At 37.4% G+C, this 23,879-nt stretch overlaps 1 protein-coding gene across 2 annotated transcripts in view; it reads left to right on the plus strand.

Moving 5' to 3' along the window:
• The first annotated feature begins 152 nt into the window (after positions 1-152).
• Positions 153-23,879, plus strand: part of MXRA7 (matrix remodeling associated 7) — a 28,855-nt gene continuing 5,128 nt past the window's right edge. Inside the window, exons 1-4 of one of the 2 annotated variants that reach the window (XM_044672106.1) lie at positions 153-630; positions 7,290-7,350; positions 10,692-10,774; positions 14,140-14,231. In XM_044672106.1, coding sequence (XP_044528041.1) covers positions 373-630; positions 7,290-7,350; positions 10,692-10,774; positions 14,140-14,231 — 494 coding nt within the window. In that variant the 5' untranslated portion in view covers positions 153-372. Of the gene's footprint in view, positions 631-7,286; positions 7,351-10,691; positions 10,775-14,134; positions 14,232-23,879 lie in introns of both variants that reach the window. The other variant, XM_044672107.1, reaches the window with a different exon arrangement.

Consider the following 23,879-nt stretch of genomic DNA (forward strand, 5'->3'; position numbering starts at 1 on the left):
CTAGGGAATTGTATTGTTCAGTTCAAAGTTGAGCTTTTAGGCGCTTTAGCCCTCTACTCCCAGGTTTACCTGATTCTTTAGGGAGCGAGGGGGGCCAAAGCAGGTTATGGGAGGGGAAAGGGGTTGGGGTCCAAAGGCGTCTGGAGAATGGAAGGAGACTGGACGCCGGCAGAACTCCGGGGGAGGAGAGAACACGACATCCCGCCACGCTGCGGCCGGAATTCTGGATCCAGAGTCCATGAGGGGCCGCAGCTCCCCTCCCACCCTCATCCAGGCGACCGATCCTAGGGCTCCGCCTCAGGGTGGGGCGAGATCCAGGCCCCCCTCCCCCAACCCAGCCCCGGTGCCCCTACCTTGAGGCCAGGGCGGGGGATGGAGGCCCCGAAGGAGGTGTTGGCCGCGCTGCCGCTCTGGGGGACCGCGCTAGCATTGCTGCTTGCCTCGCTTTGGCTGTGGCGGAGCCGGGCCCGTGCTCCTCGGGACTCGGAGGGCCCTGCTCCCTCAGAGCCGGCCTGGCACTCCGCGGGCGCCAAAGAGGCGCGGACACGCGGGCTAGTGCCCCACAAACCGGAGGAGCCTCGGGTGAGGGCAGGAGAGAAGGAAGAGAAGGAGGAGGAGGAAGAGAGGCAGGTACGGATGCAGTTGCCCACCGCGCCATGGTTCCTTCTTTCTTCCGTTTGGCCAGAACTCTTCGTCTTCTCCCCCCCCCCCCCCCCCCATCTTTTGTCGGGACTCACTTCGTGTTTTCTCCTCGGGATTCTCTTTTATTGCTGCCATGCTTGTACCCAGAGCTCAAGCATCCTCTTTGTCTTTGTCTTTTTGGGTTGTCCCCTCCCCCACTTCGAGGTAGGAGACTTAAGCTGATTCTAGCCCTCTTAATCACTCTCCTTCCCCGACTTCTCATTTTCCTCACCCCCATTGTACAAGAGGCCAAAGAAAGTGTCAGTCTTTGCCCTTTCCTGCTCTCCCCTCTGAGTACAGTTCTTTTTGGAGCCAGAATTGAATATCAGGTCACCCCACCCCCGGAAATTTACATCAGTTTAAAGATATCAGAAAAACGACTTGAGACTTTTCTCTAGACTCTGCATTAAAAGGAAACCTAATGTCTGGAATAGACCAAGGCTGGTTGTGTTGAGAGTAATGTTGAAGCTGAGGCCCGCAACCAGCAGATCTGGCATGTCTGTGAAAATTTCCCCTGCCACCCACCTCCCTGAGGTTGTTTCTTAGCTATTTGGGGAAGCTGTGTCTTCTTTCTTTCCCTGCATATCAGTGCTGCTACTGAATGCTAGAAGATTTGGGGTTTTCATCTAACATCATTTCCCTCACCTCTTTTACCCACTTGTTTTACATATAAAACTGCAGGTGACATTTTCTCAGGCCTGGGATTAGAGATTCTGATAGTCATTCTGAAAGGGAATACAGAAGAGTGGCAGATAGCGTTTTCCTTTTTTAGGACAAGTTCAAATCTATATTTCAGATTTGATCGAGAAGCTAATTTACAAAGCATATGAGGCATTAATTTAGAAGAAGGATGCTGTATATACATAGAAGTTATTTTATATGTTATTGTCTTAAAACGATACATCATTTCTGGAACTAATAGTAGATCTCTGACCGATGTCTATTGTGAGGAGCAAGGTGAGGACTCATAACAGAGTTGAGCTTCAAACTTTCCCTTTTCCCAACATTTTATTCTATTCTGACTCATATTTCCTTAAAAAAAATTCATTTATCCTATTTTCAAGTCCAGATTTTCTCCTTCTCCTTAACTTTCCCCTACCCATTGAGAAGGCAAAAATTATAAAACATTACAAATATGAAATTATACAAAACAACCATGTTCTGGTTTAGAGGGGGTGGGGAATAAAAAAAAAAGAGAGAGAGAGAAATATATTTCAATCTGCACTCTGCAGAGTCCATTAGTTATCTATCAGGAGAGAGTATTTTTCAACAAGAGTCCTTTGGAACTGTGGTGAATTGTTAATCAATTAATTCACAGCTATTATCTTTACTTTTTTTTTTTTTTTTGCTGTATGTAAGTCACAGATTTTTCTTTTTTTTTATTGACATGCAAAAGACACTTCCATATTGGTCATTATTACAAGAGCAAAATCATCCATAACCAAAACCCCAAAATAAAACCAAAAATGTACTAATGTGATAGATGACTCCAACAGTTCTTTCTCTGGAAGCCGATAGGATTCCCCATTATGTCTTTCAGAATTGTCCTAAATCATTGCATTTCTGAGAGTTGCCAAGTTTTCACAGATAATCATCATCCAATATTGCTGTTATTGGGTACAGTGCTCTCCCAGTTCTACTTATTTTGCTCTGCATCAGTTCCTGCAGATCTTTCCAGCTTTTTCCGAAATCATCTTGCTTAATTAACATCTCTTATAGCACAATAGTATTTCATTATCAACATTATCAACAAACAAAATTACCAAAATTTGTTCAGCTGTTCCCCGATTGGTAGATACCCCCTCAATTTCCAATTCTTTGCCACCAAAAAAAGAATAACTATAAATATATATTATATGCATATAATATATGTAGAAATATTTTTGTACAAGTGGGTCCTTTCCCCTTTTTTGTTATCTCTTTTCTCCAGGCTTTTCTGTACCATCCTCTGCATCATTTCTTACAGCACAATGGTATTTCATCACTTTCATATACCATAACTTGTTCAACCATTCCCCAATTCTTTGCCTATATAAAAGTGAACTACCATCAACATTTTTGTACATATTACCTTATCTTTGCTCTCTTTAGGGTATAGACCAAGTAGGGTCAGAGGATCTTACTAAGGCAAAGTTTTTATTAAATCAAATTATCCTTTTAATAACTTTTTTGGGCATAGTTCCAAATTGCTCTCCAGAATGATTGGACTAGGTCACAGTTCTACCAACAGTGGAGCAGTGTACCAATTTTCTCACATCCCATTTAGGATTTTTCATTTTTCCTTTTCTGTCATTTTAGCCAATTGATAGTTATGAGGTAGCATCTTACTTTTACTTTCAGTGTTTTGAGGGATATATTTGCTATCTGAGTAAGTCACACAGGCAGGTTGATGGATAGAATTCCAGACCTGGAATCAGGACAACTTGAGTTCAAATATGACCTCAGACATTTACTAGCTGGGTGACCTTGGCCAAGTCCTGTTTCCCTCAGTTTCCTCATCTGTTAAATGAGCTGGAGAAGGAAATGGCAAACTATTCCAGTATCTTTTCCAAGAAAACCCCAAATGAGGTCACGAAGAGTTGGACATGACTGATAATGCCTGAACAGAGAGGATTCTGATGTATATTTTGGTTGTAAGTTTTTACGTTTTGAGCCTTAAAAGTTGATACTATTCAATAATGGACTATACAGCCCAGCCTAAAAATGTATTGGTCCAGAGACTATTTCTCTTATCTTGACCTTGATCAATAAAGGAGAGATGCCAGGATGTTATAGTTAACATGACATTTTGAGTATTATCTACAGATTGCACATATATAGTTGATTAGCAAACAGTAACTTTAAAAGGTTAAATTTTAGTTAAGCCTTTTGTATTACTTAATTACAATAATCTATAAATCTCAGACCCCAGTGTTTTGCTTTCACATTGTCGGCTTCCTCAGCATTCTTCTAGGGACCCTTTACATTTACAATAGAGCCATAATATCTCTGTACCTTTGTCTTCAAATTATTTTAGAGTTGTGAGCAACAGGCCAGTAGGTCTTTAAATTAAAAAACGCTATACGTTGTCTTGACTTCTAAATTGAGAATCAGATGTTTTTAGTACTAGAAAGCGAGTACTGATTGCTTTTCTAACTAGAATAAATAAAGTAATATTATCCATCAGTTAACAAGCATTATAAGTGTTTTTGTAAGCCTACTATATTCTAAGCACTGTGCTAGACACTGAGGATTGAAAACAAACCCCTCCAAAATGAAACAATGGCCACTTTTAAGAAGCTTACCTGACTGAGAATTGGAGACCAGAGTAGACAGACAAACATATAAATGTTTAAGTATATATAGAATAAATACAGGGAAGAGAGAGAATGTACTAACAGTTGAACAATCAGGAAAGGCCCTTTGTAGAACAGGTGTTCCCAATCTTTTCTGAGTCCATTTTTGAATGGAAATACTTATGAGAATATTTTAAAAAACAAGTTCACAGACTGTGAATTTACCTCTGTATACATTGTAGAATGTGGTATTTGAGCTTTTTCTTGAAGAAAACAAGGCATTCTTTAAGGTAGAGGTGAGAGAAGACTGAATTACAGCCTTGGAGGAAGACCAACTTACCAATACAGAGAAAGTAGGAGTGTTGTGTTTGAGAAACAGAGAAAAGGCCACTTTGGCTAGCTACAATGTAGAACGGGAGAAGAGTAAGGTATAATAGGCTGAAAATACAGGCTAGGGCCAGTTTGTGAAGGGTCTTAAAAGCCAGAGAGGTATATATTTTATCCTAGAGACACTAACTACTGTAGTTGAATAACAGAATGACATAGAGAGATCTTCACTTTTGTAAAATCATTTTGACAAGCTATATGATAATGAATTGGAGATGGGAGAAAAACCTGAAGCAGGGAGAAATTAGGAAGTCATTATAAATAGTCCATGTAAGAGCATGAGAGTCTAAGATGGGCGAAACTTGAAGCAGGGAGAAAAATTAGGAAGTCATTGTAAATAATCCATGTAAGAGCATGAAAGCCTGATATGGGAGAAACTTGAAGCAGGGAGAAAAATTAGGAAATCCATGTAAAAGTCATGAAAGCCTGAAATAAGGTTTGGCCAAGTGAGTGAAGAAAAGATAAGAAATATTGTGGAATTAGGAATGACAAGATTTGAAGTGAGAGAATGAGGAGTTGAAGATTAATTCCAAGTAGAAAAATGGTGATACAAATAAGGAAATTTGTAGAGGGCTAGATTTAGTGGAAAAGATGAGTTTTATTTTTGACAGTTGAGTTCGAGATGTCTCTAGGACTATAGATTATAGTTTGAAATCTCCAATAGGCAGTTGATGATATGAGACTGAAATTCAGAATATACACTAAGAACTAGATTTATGTAAATCTCTGAGTCATATACATAAATATGAAAATTACAACCATGAGAAATGATGAGATCACCAAGAGAAAGTATGTACAGAGAAAATAGAATTTGGTCCAGGACAGAACTATACCAACTTAAAAGGCATTATATGAGTGATACATCTGTAAAAGGAGACTAAGGAGTAGTCAGACAGGTAGATATAATTTATCATTCCATTCAACAAGTATTTTTATGTGCGAAGCACCCAGGATCAAACAAGACACCAGTTCTTTCTCTAAAGCACTTACAATTGGTCTTACAAGAAATGACTATCCTAGTAATAAGTTATCATAATGTACTAATTAGTTACTGCTTATTGCTTTATTTACCCTCAGAATAGTCCCATATACTCCTAGGGAGTACAAGTGGCACTGGTGTATTTTAAGAGTGAAGACACACAGACTGACAATAGTTAATTAATCCTAGGATCAAAAATAGATCTGGAAGCATTCTTTTGAAGGTGTAGAATTCTTTGTAATAATACTGAAATACTGACTCTCCAGGCACTATTTGAGACCTCAATGGACTTAGACTGGGAGAAGTAGACTAGAATTTGTCCTGAGTGCCAGCCTTCAAGGAGTCAGGTTCAGTTTGGCTGACTATTTAAGAATTTTAATAATAATAATACAAATGAGAGTGGGACTTTAAGTAGTCTGCCTCCACAGGAAGCCTATGAAATAATTATTGTATAAGAATGGGCACCCTCCACAGGAACCTAGCCTATGAAGTTTCAACATAGAAATATCAAGCAAATGGCTGAGTCACATGGATTGTTATGATGGTAATTCAGGACCACAGCACTGCCATCAGAAGTTACAGAATGATTATTCTTAAGGAGTTCAAATCTAGTAATTAATATAAACTGTATAAGGAAAGAGTAGAAAGGGAAACATATCAGTGTATGCTGTAAAAATTTAATGTCTAGCAAGAAAAGACTAGGAGACTAGAATCATATACCAGTGCTAAATATCTTTCATGGACTGACAGACAATAATACTGACAGACAATAATCCTCATTCTACAAATGCAGAACTGAACATATCTTGGAGAACTCAACCAATAAAATTCATTTTCACAGACTGAATTACCCAAAGATAACATTGATTATAAAAATTTAAGCAGAATATTTTAAAAAGCTGTCTCACTGCCAAATACTCATAATCTCTAAGCTACTTGTAACAAAAAAGCTTTCAAAACACATTAATCTAGCAAAGAAGACAAAAATCAATTGAATAAAACGAGATGTATGTCATTTCATGTTGTTCTGTTGTACTGAGGATGCTTTCAGCAACCTTACAGAAGTCAAATTCTAATACTTTTATTCAACTACTAAAAGCAGTTATTTTGTCTAACTCTGCATTAGGATATTAAGTATAAAAAAAAAAGCAGATAATTATTTTTTCCAAGACCAAGCCTATCTGAACTTCATTGAAAAAGATGAAAAGAACGAGTTTGATAATAACAATAATATTAATAACTAACATTTATCCATAAACATTTATTTATAATCTACTATGTGCTAGCACTGTGCTATGCACAAGAGATAATAATGGGGGGAAAAGTCAATTCCCCTCTTTAAAGAGTTTACAATCTACTGTGGGAAAGCATTATACAAAAGGATGCTGAAAAGAAATGCGTTCCAGAGTCATGATGTTTCTGGAAACCAAGCAGAGGAACTGATGAAAAATGAAAAGTTCCCTAGAAAGCTCTGAGCCTACCATAAAGAAAGGCTTTTAGAGAAGTTTATTGGTCTTCAGAGGGGAAAGACATCTGAGGGTGCTGAGATGTTTAATATCCAAGCTGATAGGGGAGACATGATGTGTATTTACTTTCATTTATTTATTTATTTAAATTAAGTTTGAATTAAGTAAAAAATAAATTAAAAAATTATTTATTTAAAGCAATGTTTTAAAAATTTCAAATTGTTTTACATACATATATCATTTGATCCTCATTTGAAGTAGACACTCTAGGTATTACTATATAACCCTTTTACAGATGAAGAAACTGAGAATCGGAGGGGTAAAATAATTTATTTGCCCATGGCAGCTCAGCCAGTATATGTGAGATGCAAATTTTGAAATCAGCTTTTTCTGACACCAAGTTTAGCACACTGTTGATAATTACACTATGTTTCTTCAGTAACACATCAGTAGATACAACAAGATGTTCTGCTCTGAATTCTTTGACTTGCCTTTCAGGAGAAAGATCGAAACTCTGACAATAAGAAGATATCACTACCAGCTGAACTGGAGAAGGAAGATGGTGAGTAGCAGAATGGGAATGGCATCCAATAATTAAATGATTTAGAGCCAGAGAGAAACTTAGTGATTCTCTTGGTCAGTCTGCTCCTTTGACAGATAAGGAAATTGAGCGTTATATGACTTGCTCAGGGTCACATACAAAAAGCAATAAGGTTATTCTTCTATTCTTTGCCTTGGGAAAATCCAAAAACATTTATTAAGGACTGTGTGGTATAGCGGATAGAGCACTGGGCTTGGGATGCCAGAAGATTCATCTTTCTTCCTGAGTTCAAATCTGACCTCCAGATCATTTAATAGGTGGGTGACCCTGAGCAAGTCACTTAACCCTGTTTGCCTTAGTTCCTCATCTGTAAAATGAACTGGAAAAGGAAATGGCAAACTACTCTAGTATCTTTGCTAAGGAAACCCCAAATGGGATCATGAAGAGTTGACATGACTAAAATGATGCAACAAAAGTATGTGTCAGGCACTTGACCAGGTACTGGTGATACAAAGAAATAATGGAACAGCTCTTTCTCTCAAAGATTATACATTGTTTAGGAGCTGCAACATTCAGTATGGGAGTATTTATTTACTACAGAGTGTAGCGTATGGCAGCTACTGACAGTTGAGGTATTACTGCTCTATCTAGTAGGGCAGCCAGGGGCTGTGGATTAGATGAGAATTGTAGAGAGGAGCCAAGAAATACAGCTGTACCATGGGCTTCAGAACACTGAGGCAAAGCCTTTGCTTGCCAGCACACTGAAGATTGGTAATTCGCTTCATCTGTCTAATTTTCCTTGTCATGCAACAGCATCAACCTTTCCTGTACTCTTTAACTCTGTTTTTAGAATTCTGTCATATAAGTCTTTGCCCCAGGATGGAGTCTCCAGAAAGTTAAAGATTAATTCTTCTAATTCTTCCTTCTTGGCTCAGTCTGTATAGTCCTACAGCCTATTCTCCACATAGCTGCTGATATAATTTTCCTTAAGCCGTCAGTCATTACTTTGCTCAGTAAATATCAGTGACTGTTACCTTTAGGACCAAATATATAAACTCTTAGAATCAATACCAAGTATTGGTTTCAAGGGAGAGGAGCATTAATTAGGCAACTGAGGCTAATGACTTGCCCAGGTTCCAGAAGTATCTGAGGTCAGATATGAACCCAGGACCTCCCAGTGTTGGACTTAAAGCTCTTCACAACCTGGGCCCAACTTTCCTTTTTTTTTTTTTTTTTTTTTTTTTTTTTTTTTTTTAACCCTTACCTTCTCTCTTAGAATCAAAACTGTGTATTAGTCCCAAGGCAGAAGAGTGGTAAGGGCTAGGCAGTGGGGGTTATAGTGACTTGCCCAGGGTCACACAACTAGGAAGTATCTGAGGACAGATTTGAACCTAGAACCTCCCATCTCTAGGCCTAGGTCTCAATCCACTGAGCTACTTAGTTCTCCCTCCCCTACCCAACTTACCTTTACAATCTTATTACATACACATTCCTTTCCACTTCAGGGACAGAACAATCCATCCAAATAGACCTTATTGAGGTTTCATGGGAAGTCAAATTAAAAATTAATTGGAAACTAAATAATCTAATTCTTCAAAATGGGTAGGTCAAAGAACGTATCATAGAAACAATCACTGATTTCATTGAAGAGAATGATAATGAGGAGACAACATATCAAAATTTATGGGATACAACCAAAGCAGTACTTAGGGGAAAATGTCTATCCCTGAGAGCTTATATCAATAAAATAGAGAAAAAGCAGATAAATGAATTGGAAGTGCAACCCAATAGACCTTATTGTTTTAGCTTCCATCCTCATACCTTTGCAGTGGCTGTTTGAGTCCTCACCTTTACATCTTAGAATTCCTAGTTTCCCTTAAGGCTGATCTCAAATCCTACCTTCTCCATGAAGCCTTTCCTGAAACTCTCAGCTAATAGTACCTTACTCCTATACCTATATATGTATATCTCTGTCTTGCCCTTCCTTTCTCCCTTGTTTCCCCTTCAGGACAGAGACTTTTACTTTTGTCTTTATATTTTCCTGGTGTAGTGCCTAGCATATAGGAGATACTTAATGCATGATTGATGACTGATTGATTTTTCCTTGTTTTGCAACTCTTGAGATTTCTCTTCTATGAACATTTCTTAGACTATCTTTTTAAAAACTACTTCTTATAATTCTTTTAGAACTTAAGACCCAGGGTAGGAAATTCCTTATTTCTGAGTAGTTTATAAATTCTCTTTTAGCCTGTGGGGGTGTAGACTCTTAGGGGAGGGATAAAGAGAGAGGCAGGGGAAAACCATAAAACTCAGACCTAACAGTTGTGAAAGGCAATCTGGCTGGACTTGGATAGGAGCTATGAATTTAAGCCCCTTTCTTTAATTCTAAGCCATAGAAATAATGTTGCTGTAACTTTAAATTTACAACTGGCAGCAAAAATGGAAATAGAAGGCTTCAGGAATGCAATAACTTAGGCATCTGTGTTCAGCACAGAGTTGGGATAATATAGTCCTTCAATCCCAGGAGTCTAGGGCAAAGTTGTCACTTTCTAGAAATACAACTATTGAAGAAGACCTACAAGTTGTACAGGTTGAGTGGTTACAAGAGGAGGTAAGGATGGGAATTAGGCCCTCCCACTGAAGGATGCTTGCTTTCTGAGGTTCATTTTCCCTGCTAGGTCTGTGAACTAAGGGAGCATTTAGAGATTGTGATCTCTGGAATCTGTTACTTCTATATCAACAAAAATTGCTATAAATATGCAAGTGAAAAATATCAGGATACTGTTTAGTGCCTTGAGGGTCCGAAAAAGGAAATAAGACAAGTGTTTGATAGTTATTCTCTCTCTTTATAGGCTGATGTATATGCAGCTAGGGATATTTAGAAGCCAGCTAGAACTGGCTTTCCAGAGTTAGTTGTTAAATTTTCATTTTAAGCATTTACAGACACCTCAGAAATCTCCAGAATACAAATCAGGGCTTGGTGACTTAAAGTGATGGAGAATATGTTGATAATGCAAATTAAACAAAATTTTGTTGTGAGAACTTTTTTTTTCCTACAGTTGTTAAACATTTACAAGCACTCCCCTGTATAGCCCATATTGTTCTCAAACACACCTCCTGATAAATGCTTTGTTTTCTGAGCCTTTATCTGAGTTGCCCCAATCAAATATTCTAGTCTTATATGAGTTTTATTCCTTCCAGGTTTGACATAGCAGAGTGAATAGAAAGAGAAGTTTATGATTTCAGTTATCAGAAGAGGATATCAATGCAACCCCACATTTCCTCTCATATTCAGCTAATCCCAGGTAGTAATTGATTGGTGTTAGTGTCATGACTTCTCTAAATATCTCCCTTGATTTCAGATGCAACTGGAAGAGAAAATTCCTCTGATGGTCTCTGGAAGCCTCTTGTTATTGAAACTACATGGCCTGGCCAGAATGATATTGTTTATATGTCACTTATTATATTATGCTTGATTAAATTAAAGCCCTTTGAAAAAATTTGTGATATCTGATTTAAAAATGAGGCAGTTAAAGGCAGCATGATGCATACTGGAAAGAGCCCTTGATTTGGATTCAGAGGACTAGGTTTGAATCTAAGGACTGCCATTATTAGTTGCATGACCTTAGGCAAATAATTGGACTTCCTTAACCCTCTATTTCCTCATTTGTAAAATGAGAGGATCAGATTAAATGTATTCCAAGGCCATTTTAGCTATAAATCCATAATTTCTTGAGTCAACACAGATCTTAGCTATAACTCATTACTATCACCTCAATCAGATCTACTTTACATCCTTAAAACTAAGATCAGTGTTTCCTTCTCATTTTATTAACTTATTAAGCTTATATGAAAATGCAACTGAATTAACTGGAAAAATCTGTTTCTAATATGGTTGATTCTATAATTTTTTTCTGGCTTTTATGGTAGTCAACAAAGAAACTAACATCCAACCGATTATGATTAAAAGGAGCACTCCATCTCTAACATCTTCTCTGACTTTCTCCCTCTGCTCTGATTGACTCATCTCATCTCATCTCTTATAGAAGACTGTCCTAACCCCTTTTAATTCGAATGCTTTCTCCTATTTATATTATATCCTATTTATCATATATGTCTATATCTATATCCATATCTATATATATCTTGCTTTGGTTACATGTCAGTGGTGGGCCTCTTGAGGACAAGAACTGTCTTTTGCCTTTTTTTGTGCCCCTAGCTCTTAGCCCTGTGCTCCTGGAACATGGTAGGCACTTAATAAATGTTTATTGATTAATATTTATTGATCATCAATCTTGAATATAAAATCACTACATATATTTTCTATATATCCATTCTTATCTCTTCAGTTAATCTATGCTTTGCAGTTTACAGAATTTCTTAAATTAAATATCTTGAATAGAGGGGTGGAGGCCTAGAGGTACAAAATTTTGCATATAGTATAAGATTAAATCACTTGGTTGGTGATTTTGTTTAAATATTTTTTTGTTGTTGCAAAAGAGGTTTTCTTTGTTTTGTGTGTGTGTGTGTGGGGGGGGGTAATAGTACTAGTAGTAGCGAGAAATGACTAGGATGTAGAAAATAAAAGGCATTTTAAAGTCCTTTCAGAAATAGTTATGGAGAGGCAGACTAAAGCCTAATCCTAGGGTGAGATGTCACAGTGAAAGAGAAAATAGATTTAAAAACTGTTGCTCTGAGATACAAACTAATGCTAAATAACAGATTTTTTTTCTTAGCTTAAAGATTCTAGTTGCCTGGAATATAATGGAGAACCCACAGAAAAATTCCTAACTTCAAAAACCGGTTTTGAGGAAGCAGTTCTTTGGGGTTTTATTGTTGAGGATTAGAAAAAAATCCCACATGCTTCAGATATATTTCTGGAACTGGTTCCTTTTACTCCCAAGCTCCAGGGGGCTTTGTAGAATTTTCTTTCCTTTAGATTCTTTTGTCTTCTTATAAATGCCATACTTGAAAAACCCCAGTCTGAGAAGAAAATGTGGCTTGACTTTTTCTATTATTAGGTATAAAGACATGATTTGGATTCTTGACATTGGAGTGACAGAGAGATGAAGACTTCCAGAACAGTTGGTTTCCAGAACAAAGGCTTAGTTTCTATAGTAACCTAAAAAGATAGCTGTGTATTTTACACACTTAGAGAAATTAGATATAGACTGATTCAAACATATATGGACTGATTTCAATGTATTAGAATAGCGGCCATTCCCAGTAAATTAATGATCAAAAGATATGGACATGAAGTTCACAAAAGAAAAAAGCAAGCTGTCAACAACCATATAAAAATGCTTCAAATCTTTAATAAGAAGAAAAATGCAGATTAAAACAGCTCTGAGATTTTACCTCTGAAATAGTCAGATAATAATGAAAAAGTGTTATAGGAAAGACCCATTAATGCTGGGGTTGGGGGTGGGGTTTTGGTGAAAATGATACCAGACAGAAAATGGAAGAATATCAATGAAACATTTTAAAGAATACCCAGGAAAGAACAGGAGGAGATTCAGAGGAAGATACTGCTTTGTAGTTTGAAATTCTTGATTTTATTTGCAGTCATATATCTTTGTATATATGTTTATATTGTTACTCTTTTAAGTTCAAAGTAAATTATTAAATATGGCAGGCCATTCAGTCTTTTCCTTCCTCAGGAGAGTCTAGAAACTTCCTATCATACTCTTGGGTTGTGAATGTTGAGCTTAAAAAGGTTACTACTTAAAGAAAATTATTTCCTAGTAAAAGAGTTTTCTCCATCTCAAGTTTGTCCACAGTTACATTTCTGACCTTTTTACTATTCTTTCAGGTCTTTGCCATGCTACTCATTACTATGAATTTATAGAATTTTTATTTCTGACTTCGCATATTTCTTATCTGTTTTCACTGAATCTCCTTTTTGCATGTTTTAAATCAGTCAGTCAGTAAGCATATATTAAAGGCTCATATTCAGACTGTTTGTGGTCTTGGTGTGGTTGTTTAAGTTTTTCTTGTTGAGATAATGATACTCCATTCTGACCTTATACCTTTTAAGTTTTGTCTCTAAAATATATTTGGCTTAAAATCTCTTACAAAACAGTATCTCAGGGTCCATGAATTGTTGGGTGCATTCCCTTAACACCAGGGAGGCTTATAGGAATTTGTCAAGTGTTCCTGTGACTCTCTGGTGTGATCATGGCTAGATTGACTCCAAGCAGATTGTATTTAACTCTAATTTTGTGGGAACCTGTGAATAAGAAATAGGGCACTGGAAAAGTGTTTAGAATTATATGTGAGGAATCTTAGAGCTTTATTTGAAAGGGGATAGAACTAATGGCCCAGACGCTAGGAATGAGAGCATGTATTTCCCCTGAAAAACATTATTTCCAATGCACCAAGAGAAATATTGAATCAGCTGCCCCTGTGGTGGAAGGAGGCTGAATATGTTAAAAGAGAAGGTGGTATTTCTTTCTTTCTTTCTCAAGAAAAAACAAACAAACCCTTACCTTTTCTCTTATAATCAATATTGCATATTGATTCCAAGAGTGGTAACAGCTAGCAAATAGAGGGTAAGTGACTTGCTCAGGGTCACACAGCTAGGAAGTATCTGAGGCCAGATTTGAACCCAGGATCTCCTATTGCTAGACTTGGCTCTCAAACCACCAAGGCACCTAGGTGCTCCCAAGGTGGTATTTCTTTAGTAGAAATTTGCTTATTTTGTAGTGAACAAAAGGTAAAGGGGCCCTTTCTGAAAGTTGTGTTTTTATTGAAACTTGTGAACTCATGTATGTATTCTACTCATATACATTCTCCCTTTCTGCAGAAGAGGAGACATTTTCCTTTAAATATAGCCCTGGGAAGCTGAGGGGAAACCAATATAAGAAAATGATGACCAAAGAGGAGTTGGAGGAAGAACAAAGGTAGGTTGTACTGTTCCCCAACCTGTGTGTTAAAAAGCCCTTTGTGGGGAAAACTCAACTCTTTATATAGTTTTATATTCAAGGGTCTTCCAAGATCCAAGAGGGGTATGTAAAATAATCCTCTCTGAATCCTCTGGAACATCTCTCTCCTCTTCTTCTCCATTTTTATATTTTAAGTTTTCTTTTCTATTAACTAGTCTTTTCAGCTCTAATAATATTCATCCCTGAGAACTTCCTGAACATCTTTGCAAAAAAGAGGAGACAACTTTTGATTGAAGGGCAGGGCCAAGCTCCTAGTGTAGGTAAGAATCTCTCTGCTTCTGAAGGGCTCATCCCTACCTTTTCCCACTTCCAAAGCTTGTTGTTTCTGTGGAGGTAAATCCTAGAAGCTCATTTACACAGAGAGCTCATGACAAAACCAATTTATCATTTCAGCCCAGTGCAAGCTTCTTCCAGCTCAAGTTGGATTATTAGCAGGTGCTTCCTCCCATCCATACTCCACAAATCCTTCTCCCTCCTTGCCCAGTGCTAGAAGTATAATCTTTTTGTTCTGGACTGTGGCACTCAGAAGGAAGCTACAACTGCTCAGCTTTTCATTTCAGTTTTTGTCCCACCCCCAGCCAAGGATCCACTGGGTACTCAGAGTCATCTTATATTTCATTTACCTTCATTCAGTCCTGCTAGGGCTACTGTGGAGAATATTTGCGGGATTTGATAAGCAATGAAGAAATACAGGGTAGTGACAGAGAAATGATTGTTTTCAAGATGGGTCTTCAACATGTGTACATATGCTGTTATTCTCCACCGGTGGTGCCTCTGTGTGCCTTTGGTTCATTTGGTAAAGTCGGGAGCATCTATGGCAACTTGCATAGATTCTCAGTCTTTAGCATCCCACAGATGTTTGATGTGATACTAAACCCCACCCACCACCACCACCAAACACATCCATCATCACCATGAAATGATACTTCAGAGTCCAGGTGGACTGGAAGATTGTGTTGTTGGCAGGAGGCTCTTATTACCCACTGGCCCTGTAACCTTTCACGTATCAGAAAATATTATCAATAATAAAGTGTTAGGCTTTTTAGCTTCCCCTCAGCTGCCCTTTCAGACTGCTACTATATGTTTCTCACTAGAACAAAATAATAAATACATCCAGGAAAGCAGCACCCTAACACCCACATTAGGCCACCTTTGCTAGTGCAAACTACCTTTTGTTTCCTTCAGGTCTTAACTATGCTGCCTCTTTGGTCTTATCAGGTTTACCTCCCTTTATATTACAGGATTGAGCTGACCTCTGACTTCACTTGCCTGTAGCAAGTACCTTAGTTCTGCACCACAAATACTCTCCCAAATCTTTTTGGTAAGGATACCAACTTCTTAGCCTAGTGGTGCTTCACTCATATTGTCTATGAATGTGTTACATAAAACTGACATGGTCTAACTCTGTTTCCCCCTATTTCCTTCATAACCAATTAATAAATTGTATTTTCCATTTGAACCTCATCTCATCCTTCATGAGCATCAAGATTCATGAGCAAAAACAGAATATATAATTCCCTTGATGACTATGAATGTCCATGGGATGAGTGATTACTCAGGTTCATTTACAGTCATAATGGGACAGTGGATGGAAGAACTAGTCTGATCTGGGACAGTTGTTTCCTAGAGAAAATAAGGGAAGAATCTGGAAAGCAAATGGGATTATTCTACCATCACCATATTTTATACCTATACCTTGCATTATGAACACAAATGTTGGTAAATACTTACATATGTGCATACACCTGCACCACGAGGGAGAGATAGTCCTTTTGTGTTGTTTGCTTTTAATTGTATCCCCATGAGATGACAGCTGCAGCTTATTAAAAAGCTGCCACAAAGCACATTACCACTACAGTGTATTATAAAAACAGTACATTGCAACAGAGGCAATTTTATTTCTCAGGGCTTTAATATAAATAAGTGATGAAGGAGATAAGGCAGAATTTGTCTCTCTTTCTGTAGAGTAGAAATAGGAGTGGCTGGACTCAGAGGATCACATGATCAGGATTCTTAGAGATTATTTAGTTCAATTCCTTCATTTTATAAGACAATAGCATTGCCTAAGGCTCTGGCTGAACTCAAATGGCTTTTCTGCTGTAATCAATATATTATAGTTTGAGGTTTGGAAAATAAGGTAATCTTATGGCCAGGGGACAGGAAAACCCTAATTAGGATTTCAGTAGAAATCTAATCTTTGAGCTAGTAATAAGCTCTGGGCTTATATAAAAGGACAGAGTGCCTTGGTTGCTTTCAGAAAGGCTATATTGTTTACACTGTCAGAGATTCTTAAGTCACACCATAATCCCAGTCTCTCATTGTCAGGGTTAGAGTTTTGTATACTTATGGACCTCCCTTGTATATATGAAACAGTTTTCCCCCCACTTTCAGCCTGTCCTCAACATCATCATCTCCTACGATTTGGTAAAGAAAGATTCGTAGATCAGGTCCATCAATATTGTCTAAAATGAGCAGGAATCACACACACACACACACACATTTCCATTACTATCATCCTGGTCAGCATGAACCTCATATTTCTAAGACATCTCTATGACTGTCTTCATATCTATCTTTTTGTCTATAATGTCAGTTTTTCCACCTTTCCCTGTGTGTGAATAATGAAGGTGGCCTCACTCCTGAGTGCTTCCTCAAATCCACATTGCTCTCATTTGTTTTCCTTGATAGCTTGGGGATTCTAATATGCCTGGCTTTTGTCTTTTTCATCTTCTCCAGCATGACATTTTGTTGGGGGTGTAGAAGTCATTGCTACTATTAGTCAATTAGTAAGCAATAAGTCCTACTATGTATCAGGCACTGGGAATGAATGCAGATACCAAAAATGAAAACCCATATTCAAAAAGAGCATACATTCTAGTCAGGAAACAAGTATGTACATAAGTAATATGTAGTATAAATATAAAGACAATAAATGCATAGTAGTTAAAAGGATTTTAGGAGGAAAGGTAATCAATGTTGGGTGATTAAGAAAAACTTATTATAGGGGCCAGCTAGGTGGCTCAGTAGATAGAGAGCCACTCCTGGAGATAGAAGGTCCTGGGTTCAAATGTACTCTCAGATACTTCCTATCTGTGTTACTCTGAGCAAGTCGCTTAACCCCAATTACCTACCCCTTACTGTTTTTCTACTTCAGAACCAATTATAAGGTATAAAGTATGTTTTTTTTAAAAAGATATTGGAAATACAAAGAAAATAAGGGAAATATATGAAGAGAAGAAAATAATAATACATTCTATGATTATGTGTTTCTTAAAAACAGTCACAAAATCAAGAGAAAAATGTATCGTAAGTAAAAAAAATACAACAGGAACTCAAAAGGAGAGGATATTTATATTAGTAGATATATAATTTACATATTTTAAAACAAATTGTGAACAATGTGGAGTTTGTGGTTTTATATATAATTTTTTTATGTATCCATTTGTTTATTTAAATGTTTTTGGAGGGGTGGTTACTAAATATATAAAAAATATTTTTTAAAAAGAACATTGATGTACGAGGCAGTAGATTCAGAAATGAATTCTGTCTCTATTGTTTGATGCCCTTGTAACCACTGTCAGATCACTCTACCTCCCTAGGCCTTAATTTCTCTATCTGCAAAAATGAAATAGTTGGACCGAACTCTGATTTCCCTTCTAGATCTTATGATCTCAAAATGAAAAAATGGGTAGGAGTGAAGCTAGTATTTGGTCTGCCCTTACTTGCTTTCACTATATCCCTTTTCTTGTGGACAATAACTCACAATAAATGTTCCAGTGTAAGAGATGGGAAAAGAAGCTTATAGAAAATAAGAGGATCACTGAGGTGGGAGCTACAGCTGGTGGCAATCATTCTGTGCCTTGAGGCCTTCCTGTGCCAAAATTACTTACATTGCAAGGTTCAGGAATAAAAGCAGCATATTTTGAGAGAAAAAGCAGAAGTTCTAGAGAGCCCTTACTGAGAATCCAAAGATCCCTACTGAAACGACAGGGAGGTCCTGATCTTTGAGGGGGCATTGGAGGGATGTCTTTGGAATGTGAATGCATCTTGAACCACCAAAATGATAAATACCTCTCAGCGAGTATTGAAAAGCCTAAAATCATTCTCTATTTCAAGTTCCCAACTCTCAGCTCAAGTTTTTTTTGCCAATGAGTTGAAGCTGCTCTTTCCCTGATTATTAGGAAATTAGCCAGGGACAACATGAAACAGGTACTATAGTTAATGCCCACAAAAACAAGGGAGCCATTGATCTGTTGCTGATGTATGAGTAACACCAGTTGACCTTCTTGGGAGCCACCTGGTCCCACTGCATATTTCACATTGTGTAACATGGTGATGATATGACATGATATCCCTGACCTAGGCATAGCCTCAAGAAGCTTTGCCCCGCCTTATCCTCCATTGTCTTTCTTTTTGTGTAGGACAGCAAGTCTCAAATTTCCTTCAATTCTTTTTACATATAAGAATAACAAGCCCCGACATTTCAGCATCACATGTAGAAGAAGATAAATCATTATACAGTGTTGTTTATGGAAAGGGGAGTTCAAGTTTCAAGATGACGTTGTACATCATCCACTTGGGCATTCTGGAGATATATACCCAAACAGTCCACAAGTATCTAGCATGCTTTCCTTGACAACTTCAAGGAAAGAAATGCAGAGCAATATATGAATATGCACTAACCATGACAAGGACCCAGAGGGAACTGATCCTGTCTGGAGAGTAGCCAACTCTAATATCAACATTAAAGCTCACTGATATCCTGTTCACCACCCCCGCCCACCAAAAAAAGAAAAGAAAATAAATTGTTGCTGAGCTGGGTCTTAAAGGATGATAGAGATTCTGTGGGGCAGAGGTTATGAAGGAATGCATTCCAGGAATGGAGGAAAGCCAGTGCAAAGGCATAAAGAAGATGGAGTATCATATATAAGAAATAGGGCAGTTTAGCTAGATTGCATAGTGCAATAGATAGAGACTGCAAAGATAGATTGGGCCTGGATTGTAAAAGTCTTTTAAAGTTAAGCTGAGAAGTTTTTATTTTAACCTAGAGTCAATACAGAACCCTTGGTACGAATTGAGTAAGGCAATGATATGATCATTTTGTGCTTAAGGAAAATCACTTTGGTAGCAAGAGCAGTGTGGAGGGCTAACTAGAGTTGAGGGAGACTTGAAGCAGGGAGTCTGCTTAGGATATTGCAGTAATCTGTGTGAGAAAGTAGTAAGGGCATGAACTTAGAAAGTAGTCATGTGAGTAGAAAGACATATTTTTTAAAAGATCTTCTAAACAAAGCTTTGTTTATTAAAAGATTAGCATTGATCATAAATCTATCCAGCCAACTTTACTTATTATAACTATTTACATTTAAATTAGTTTAAATGTATAAAGGATCATTACTATTTTTCAGTCACTCTAAGTTTTTAATCAGAATGTGATGTTGGCACATTCATTCTTACTTGCTTTTTCCTTAAAGTTTCTGATCTTTTAAAATGTTTAAATTTTTCAAATTTTTATTGTTTATTTTTAACATTAATTTTTTTATTCCAGTTTTGAATTCTCTCCCTCTTATCCTTCTTTCCACTAAGGCAAGAAATGTGATATCAGTTGTACATGTGAAATCACACAAAACATGTTTTCATATTAGCCATGAACATCCCCAAACATTTCAGTTCATAATTCTTTAGGGCAATTGGCAATTGTATACCATAGTTGGAAAAAAGAGACCCCAAATTACTTCTCTCATATGTTTTACTTGACATATGACAGTGGACATATCCCTACTACACACCTATAAAAACATCAGATTTCTTCTACCAGAGACTGAAAGGAGGACCTCTATTACATAATTTTGAGATGTCTTGGACTTGAGAATGAAGAACTTATATTCATCATTCTACAGGTACCATGTAGATAAGATTGAATGATGCTTAGTGATTTCTGCTTTGTCACTGATAACTTTCTCTTATCACTCAGCTCGTCATTATTTTTCTTAGTCCCAATGTCTTCTCTGTCTCATGTGTTCAGTTTTTTCTGAGCTGTGTGCTCATGCAAGAGATGGGAACTAAGTGGAAATCTCGTGGGTTTATATTGTTCCCAGGCACACTGTCCTTAGTAATGAAGTACGTTGTTTCTAAATAGAAAACTAATATAGTCCAAGAAACTTCATCAAAGATCTGGGGTTTTTTCCCCCCCTCTTGCCTATGTCTTTTAAAAATTATTTATTTTTTTAATACTAATGAAGTTTATTGAAAGATATTTTTTACAAGCAGAAGTAGTATCAAGAGACCTGAAATGGGAGTATTATGGTTACTCAGATCTATGTCTCCATTTGGATCTCCACCATGTTTCTGGGTATTGCAGAAAGGCCTATGGTCTCAGATCTTTCCAAGGGTAATTACAGCTCCTCAGATACCTCATGAAAGTTGTGATACCCATAAGCCTATATGGCTTACCATCTTTTCCTTTTTAGACATGTACAGGGATTTAAAAAACGTTTTGATTGATGTTTTGTTTCTTACATCCCCATAGTATAAGAAAATATTTGACAGCCATGTTGAAGTCAAGATGATGGATAGTTACCTACTTGGAATGTGGAATGGACTGAGCTTGGCAGGAGCCTGGCATGAACCAGGGCAGTTAAGCTTGGGTATAAAAGGAAGGAATTTGAACCCTTCTGGGTCTGAGTTGTGAGATATTTTTGGGTGAAGGGTGGTTTGGGTAGGCCTAGCTTGTGCTCTATTCATTCAGCAACCAGCAACCAGCTTTCAACTGTGTTTCATCAATCCCTGTTCCTGAATTACATTTACCAAATAAGATCAACAAAACCATTCAGCAGGATAACCTTGACTCTAGGTTGAGGCCTGGCTAGCCTCAGCCAGGCTGTTAACAATCAAGAACTTTGATCAGCATTATATAAGAGAGGATTCATCAGTAATATAGTCATCCAGATATATTTAAGGATTTCCAATTCCCACTTTCCCAACCATTACCCAGCTCCTCCTTCCCTAGATCTATTAGATTATTAAATCATCTTTAAGACTTACAACTTGCCTGAGCTTCATCAAAGATCTAGTGGACTCTAGTTGATTACATCCTGTGCCAGCTTAAGGAAGGGGTTTATTATATTCCTTCAACATTAGTGATCAAATCCACAATCAGAAGAAAGGTGTTATGAAAGTCACAGGGCTTCAGTTGGGCAGAGTTAGCTGAATCCTTCTATCAGCTGATTCCTAGCTTAGCTGTTAGCTCTGGGATACTGTAGTCATCTTGGGTCTGGGATAAGCAGATTCCATATATTCTTTGTAACATCAACTGCAGTGAGTGATCCTTTGGGTTTACTATCATACCTAGGTTTCCCATTTAGGATTCAACACCCATGATTAACCCAGGCTCAAGATTGACCATAACAATAGTCATTCCAAGTATTCCTCTCCTATCCCCTCCCAGAGAGCCACCCTCTAGGACAAAACAAAATTCTTTTAGAGAGGTAAAAAAAAAAGTCAGCACAACTGATCAATACTTTGAAAAAGTCTAAAAAATGTGAAATGTTTAATACCTAAGGACCTCTCACCTTCAAGAAGGGATAAATTGGAGGATGTTTTTTCATCTCTTCCTTTGAGTTGTTTCATAATCAGTTTTGTTACATTTATTTTTTATTTTTTGGTGGGTTGTTTTCTTGGCTTTCCTTATTAAAGTTTCTGTCTATTCTATATCAATTCATATAGATCCTTCCATGCTTCTCTGTATTCATCACAGGCATAATTTCTTTTGCTTTTTTTTTTTTTAAACCCTTGTACTTCGGTGTATTGTCTCATAGGTGGAAGATTGGTAAGGGTGGGCAATGGGGGTCAAGTGACTTGCCCAGGGTCACATAGCTGGGAAGTGGCTGAGGCCGGATTTGAACCTAGGACCTCCTGTTTCTAGGCCTGACTCTCACTCCACTGAGCTACCCAGCTGCCCCCACAGGCATAATTTCTAATAGCACGGTAGTATCCCACTTAATTCATGTACCACAATTTGTTTAGACATTCCTTAATTGATAGGCATCTACTTTGTTTTCCAATTCTTAGCTTTCACAAAAAAGGGCTGCTACAAATATTTTGGAGGATTTGGTGCCTTTTTTCTTATCAATATGTTCTTTGGGTTATAAGCATATTAATGGAATTTCTGCTTCAAAGGGTATGGGTATTTTCCAAATTACTTTCCAAGGTTTATAATTTCACAGCTGCACCAACAATGTATTAGTGTGCTGATTTTTCCACAAACCACCTTCTCCTCTTGGCTACTTTTTCCTCCTCTGCATTTGGTGACACAGTGGACATAATGGATAGAGTGCTGGTCCTGGAATCTAGAAGAATTGAATTTAAAATATGGCCTCAGATGTTTACTAGCCAAGTGATCCTGGACAGGCCACTTAATTTCTATTTGTCTCAGTTTTCTCAACCATAAAATAGAGATAATAATAGCATCAGCCTCACAGCATTGTTGTAAAGGTCAAATGAGATAATATTCATCAAAGCAAGTACCTGGTCCTTTCTTTCTCTTCTCTTCTCTTCTCTTCTCTTCTCTTCTCTTCTCTTCTCTTCTCTTCTCTTCTCTTCCCTTCTTTTTCATGACACTAGTACCTCCTGGCTTTTGTTCTGTTTGAATATTATTTCTCATTCTGTTTTAATGTTTATCATAGAACATATTCTGTAACTGTGGGTGTTCTCTGAGACTATCCTAGGCCCCTTCTTCTTCTCTCTCTACAATCTCTCTCAGTGACTTCATCAGCTCCCATACATCTCTCTGCCATGATTCCCAGATCTGACTATCTAATCCCACTTTCTCTCCTGACCTGAATCTCCTTTATCATCAGTTGTCCATTGGATATTTCAAACTGGATGTCATGATGCCATCTTAGACTCATCATGTCCAAATCTGAACTCATTATCTTTTTCTCTAAAACCTCCCCTCTTTCAAACTTCCCAGTTTCTAAAACACTACTATTCTTCCTGGGTTTCTAACTTTGGTATTATCCTTTAAATTTTTTTTTTATTTTAATAACAAATTTCTACATAAGTTTTCCAAAGTTATGTGATCTATATTGTTTCCCTCCCTTCTTCCCTCTCCCTCCCAGAGCTGACAAGCAACTCAATCTGGGTTATACATGTATTATCATACAAAACATTTCCATATTATTCATTTTTACAAGCAAATAATCTTATAGAACCAAAACCCCAAAATATATGCCCCAAATAAACAAGTGATAAATCATGTGTTTTCATCTGCATTTCTACTCCAACAGTCTTTATCTGGAGGTCCATAGCATTCTTTTCCATAAGTCCTCAGAATTGTCCTGGATCATAGTATTGCTGTTAGTAGAAAAGTCTATCACACATTTGATCATTCCACAATTTTTCGTTTCTTTGGGTTTATCCTTGACTCCTCATTCCACATATCCAATCAGTTTCCAGATCTTACCACTTTAACTCCCAGATCTCTCACCTCTGATTACTTCTTTCACATTCACACAACACCTTAAGTTCATCCCCTCATCAACTCTTCATTAGATTATTTGAAGGAACTGATAAATGAATTACAAGTTATTATTTTGAATTATGAATTAC

The sequence above is a fragment of the Gracilinanus agilis genome, chromosome 4 (assembly GCF_016433145.1).
Source record: "Gracilinanus agilis isolate LMUSP501 chromosome 4, AgileGrace, whole genome shotgun sequence".
Taxonomy (NCBI): domain Eukaryota; kingdom Metazoa; phylum Chordata; class Mammalia; order Didelphimorphia; family Didelphidae; genus Gracilinanus; species Gracilinanus agilis.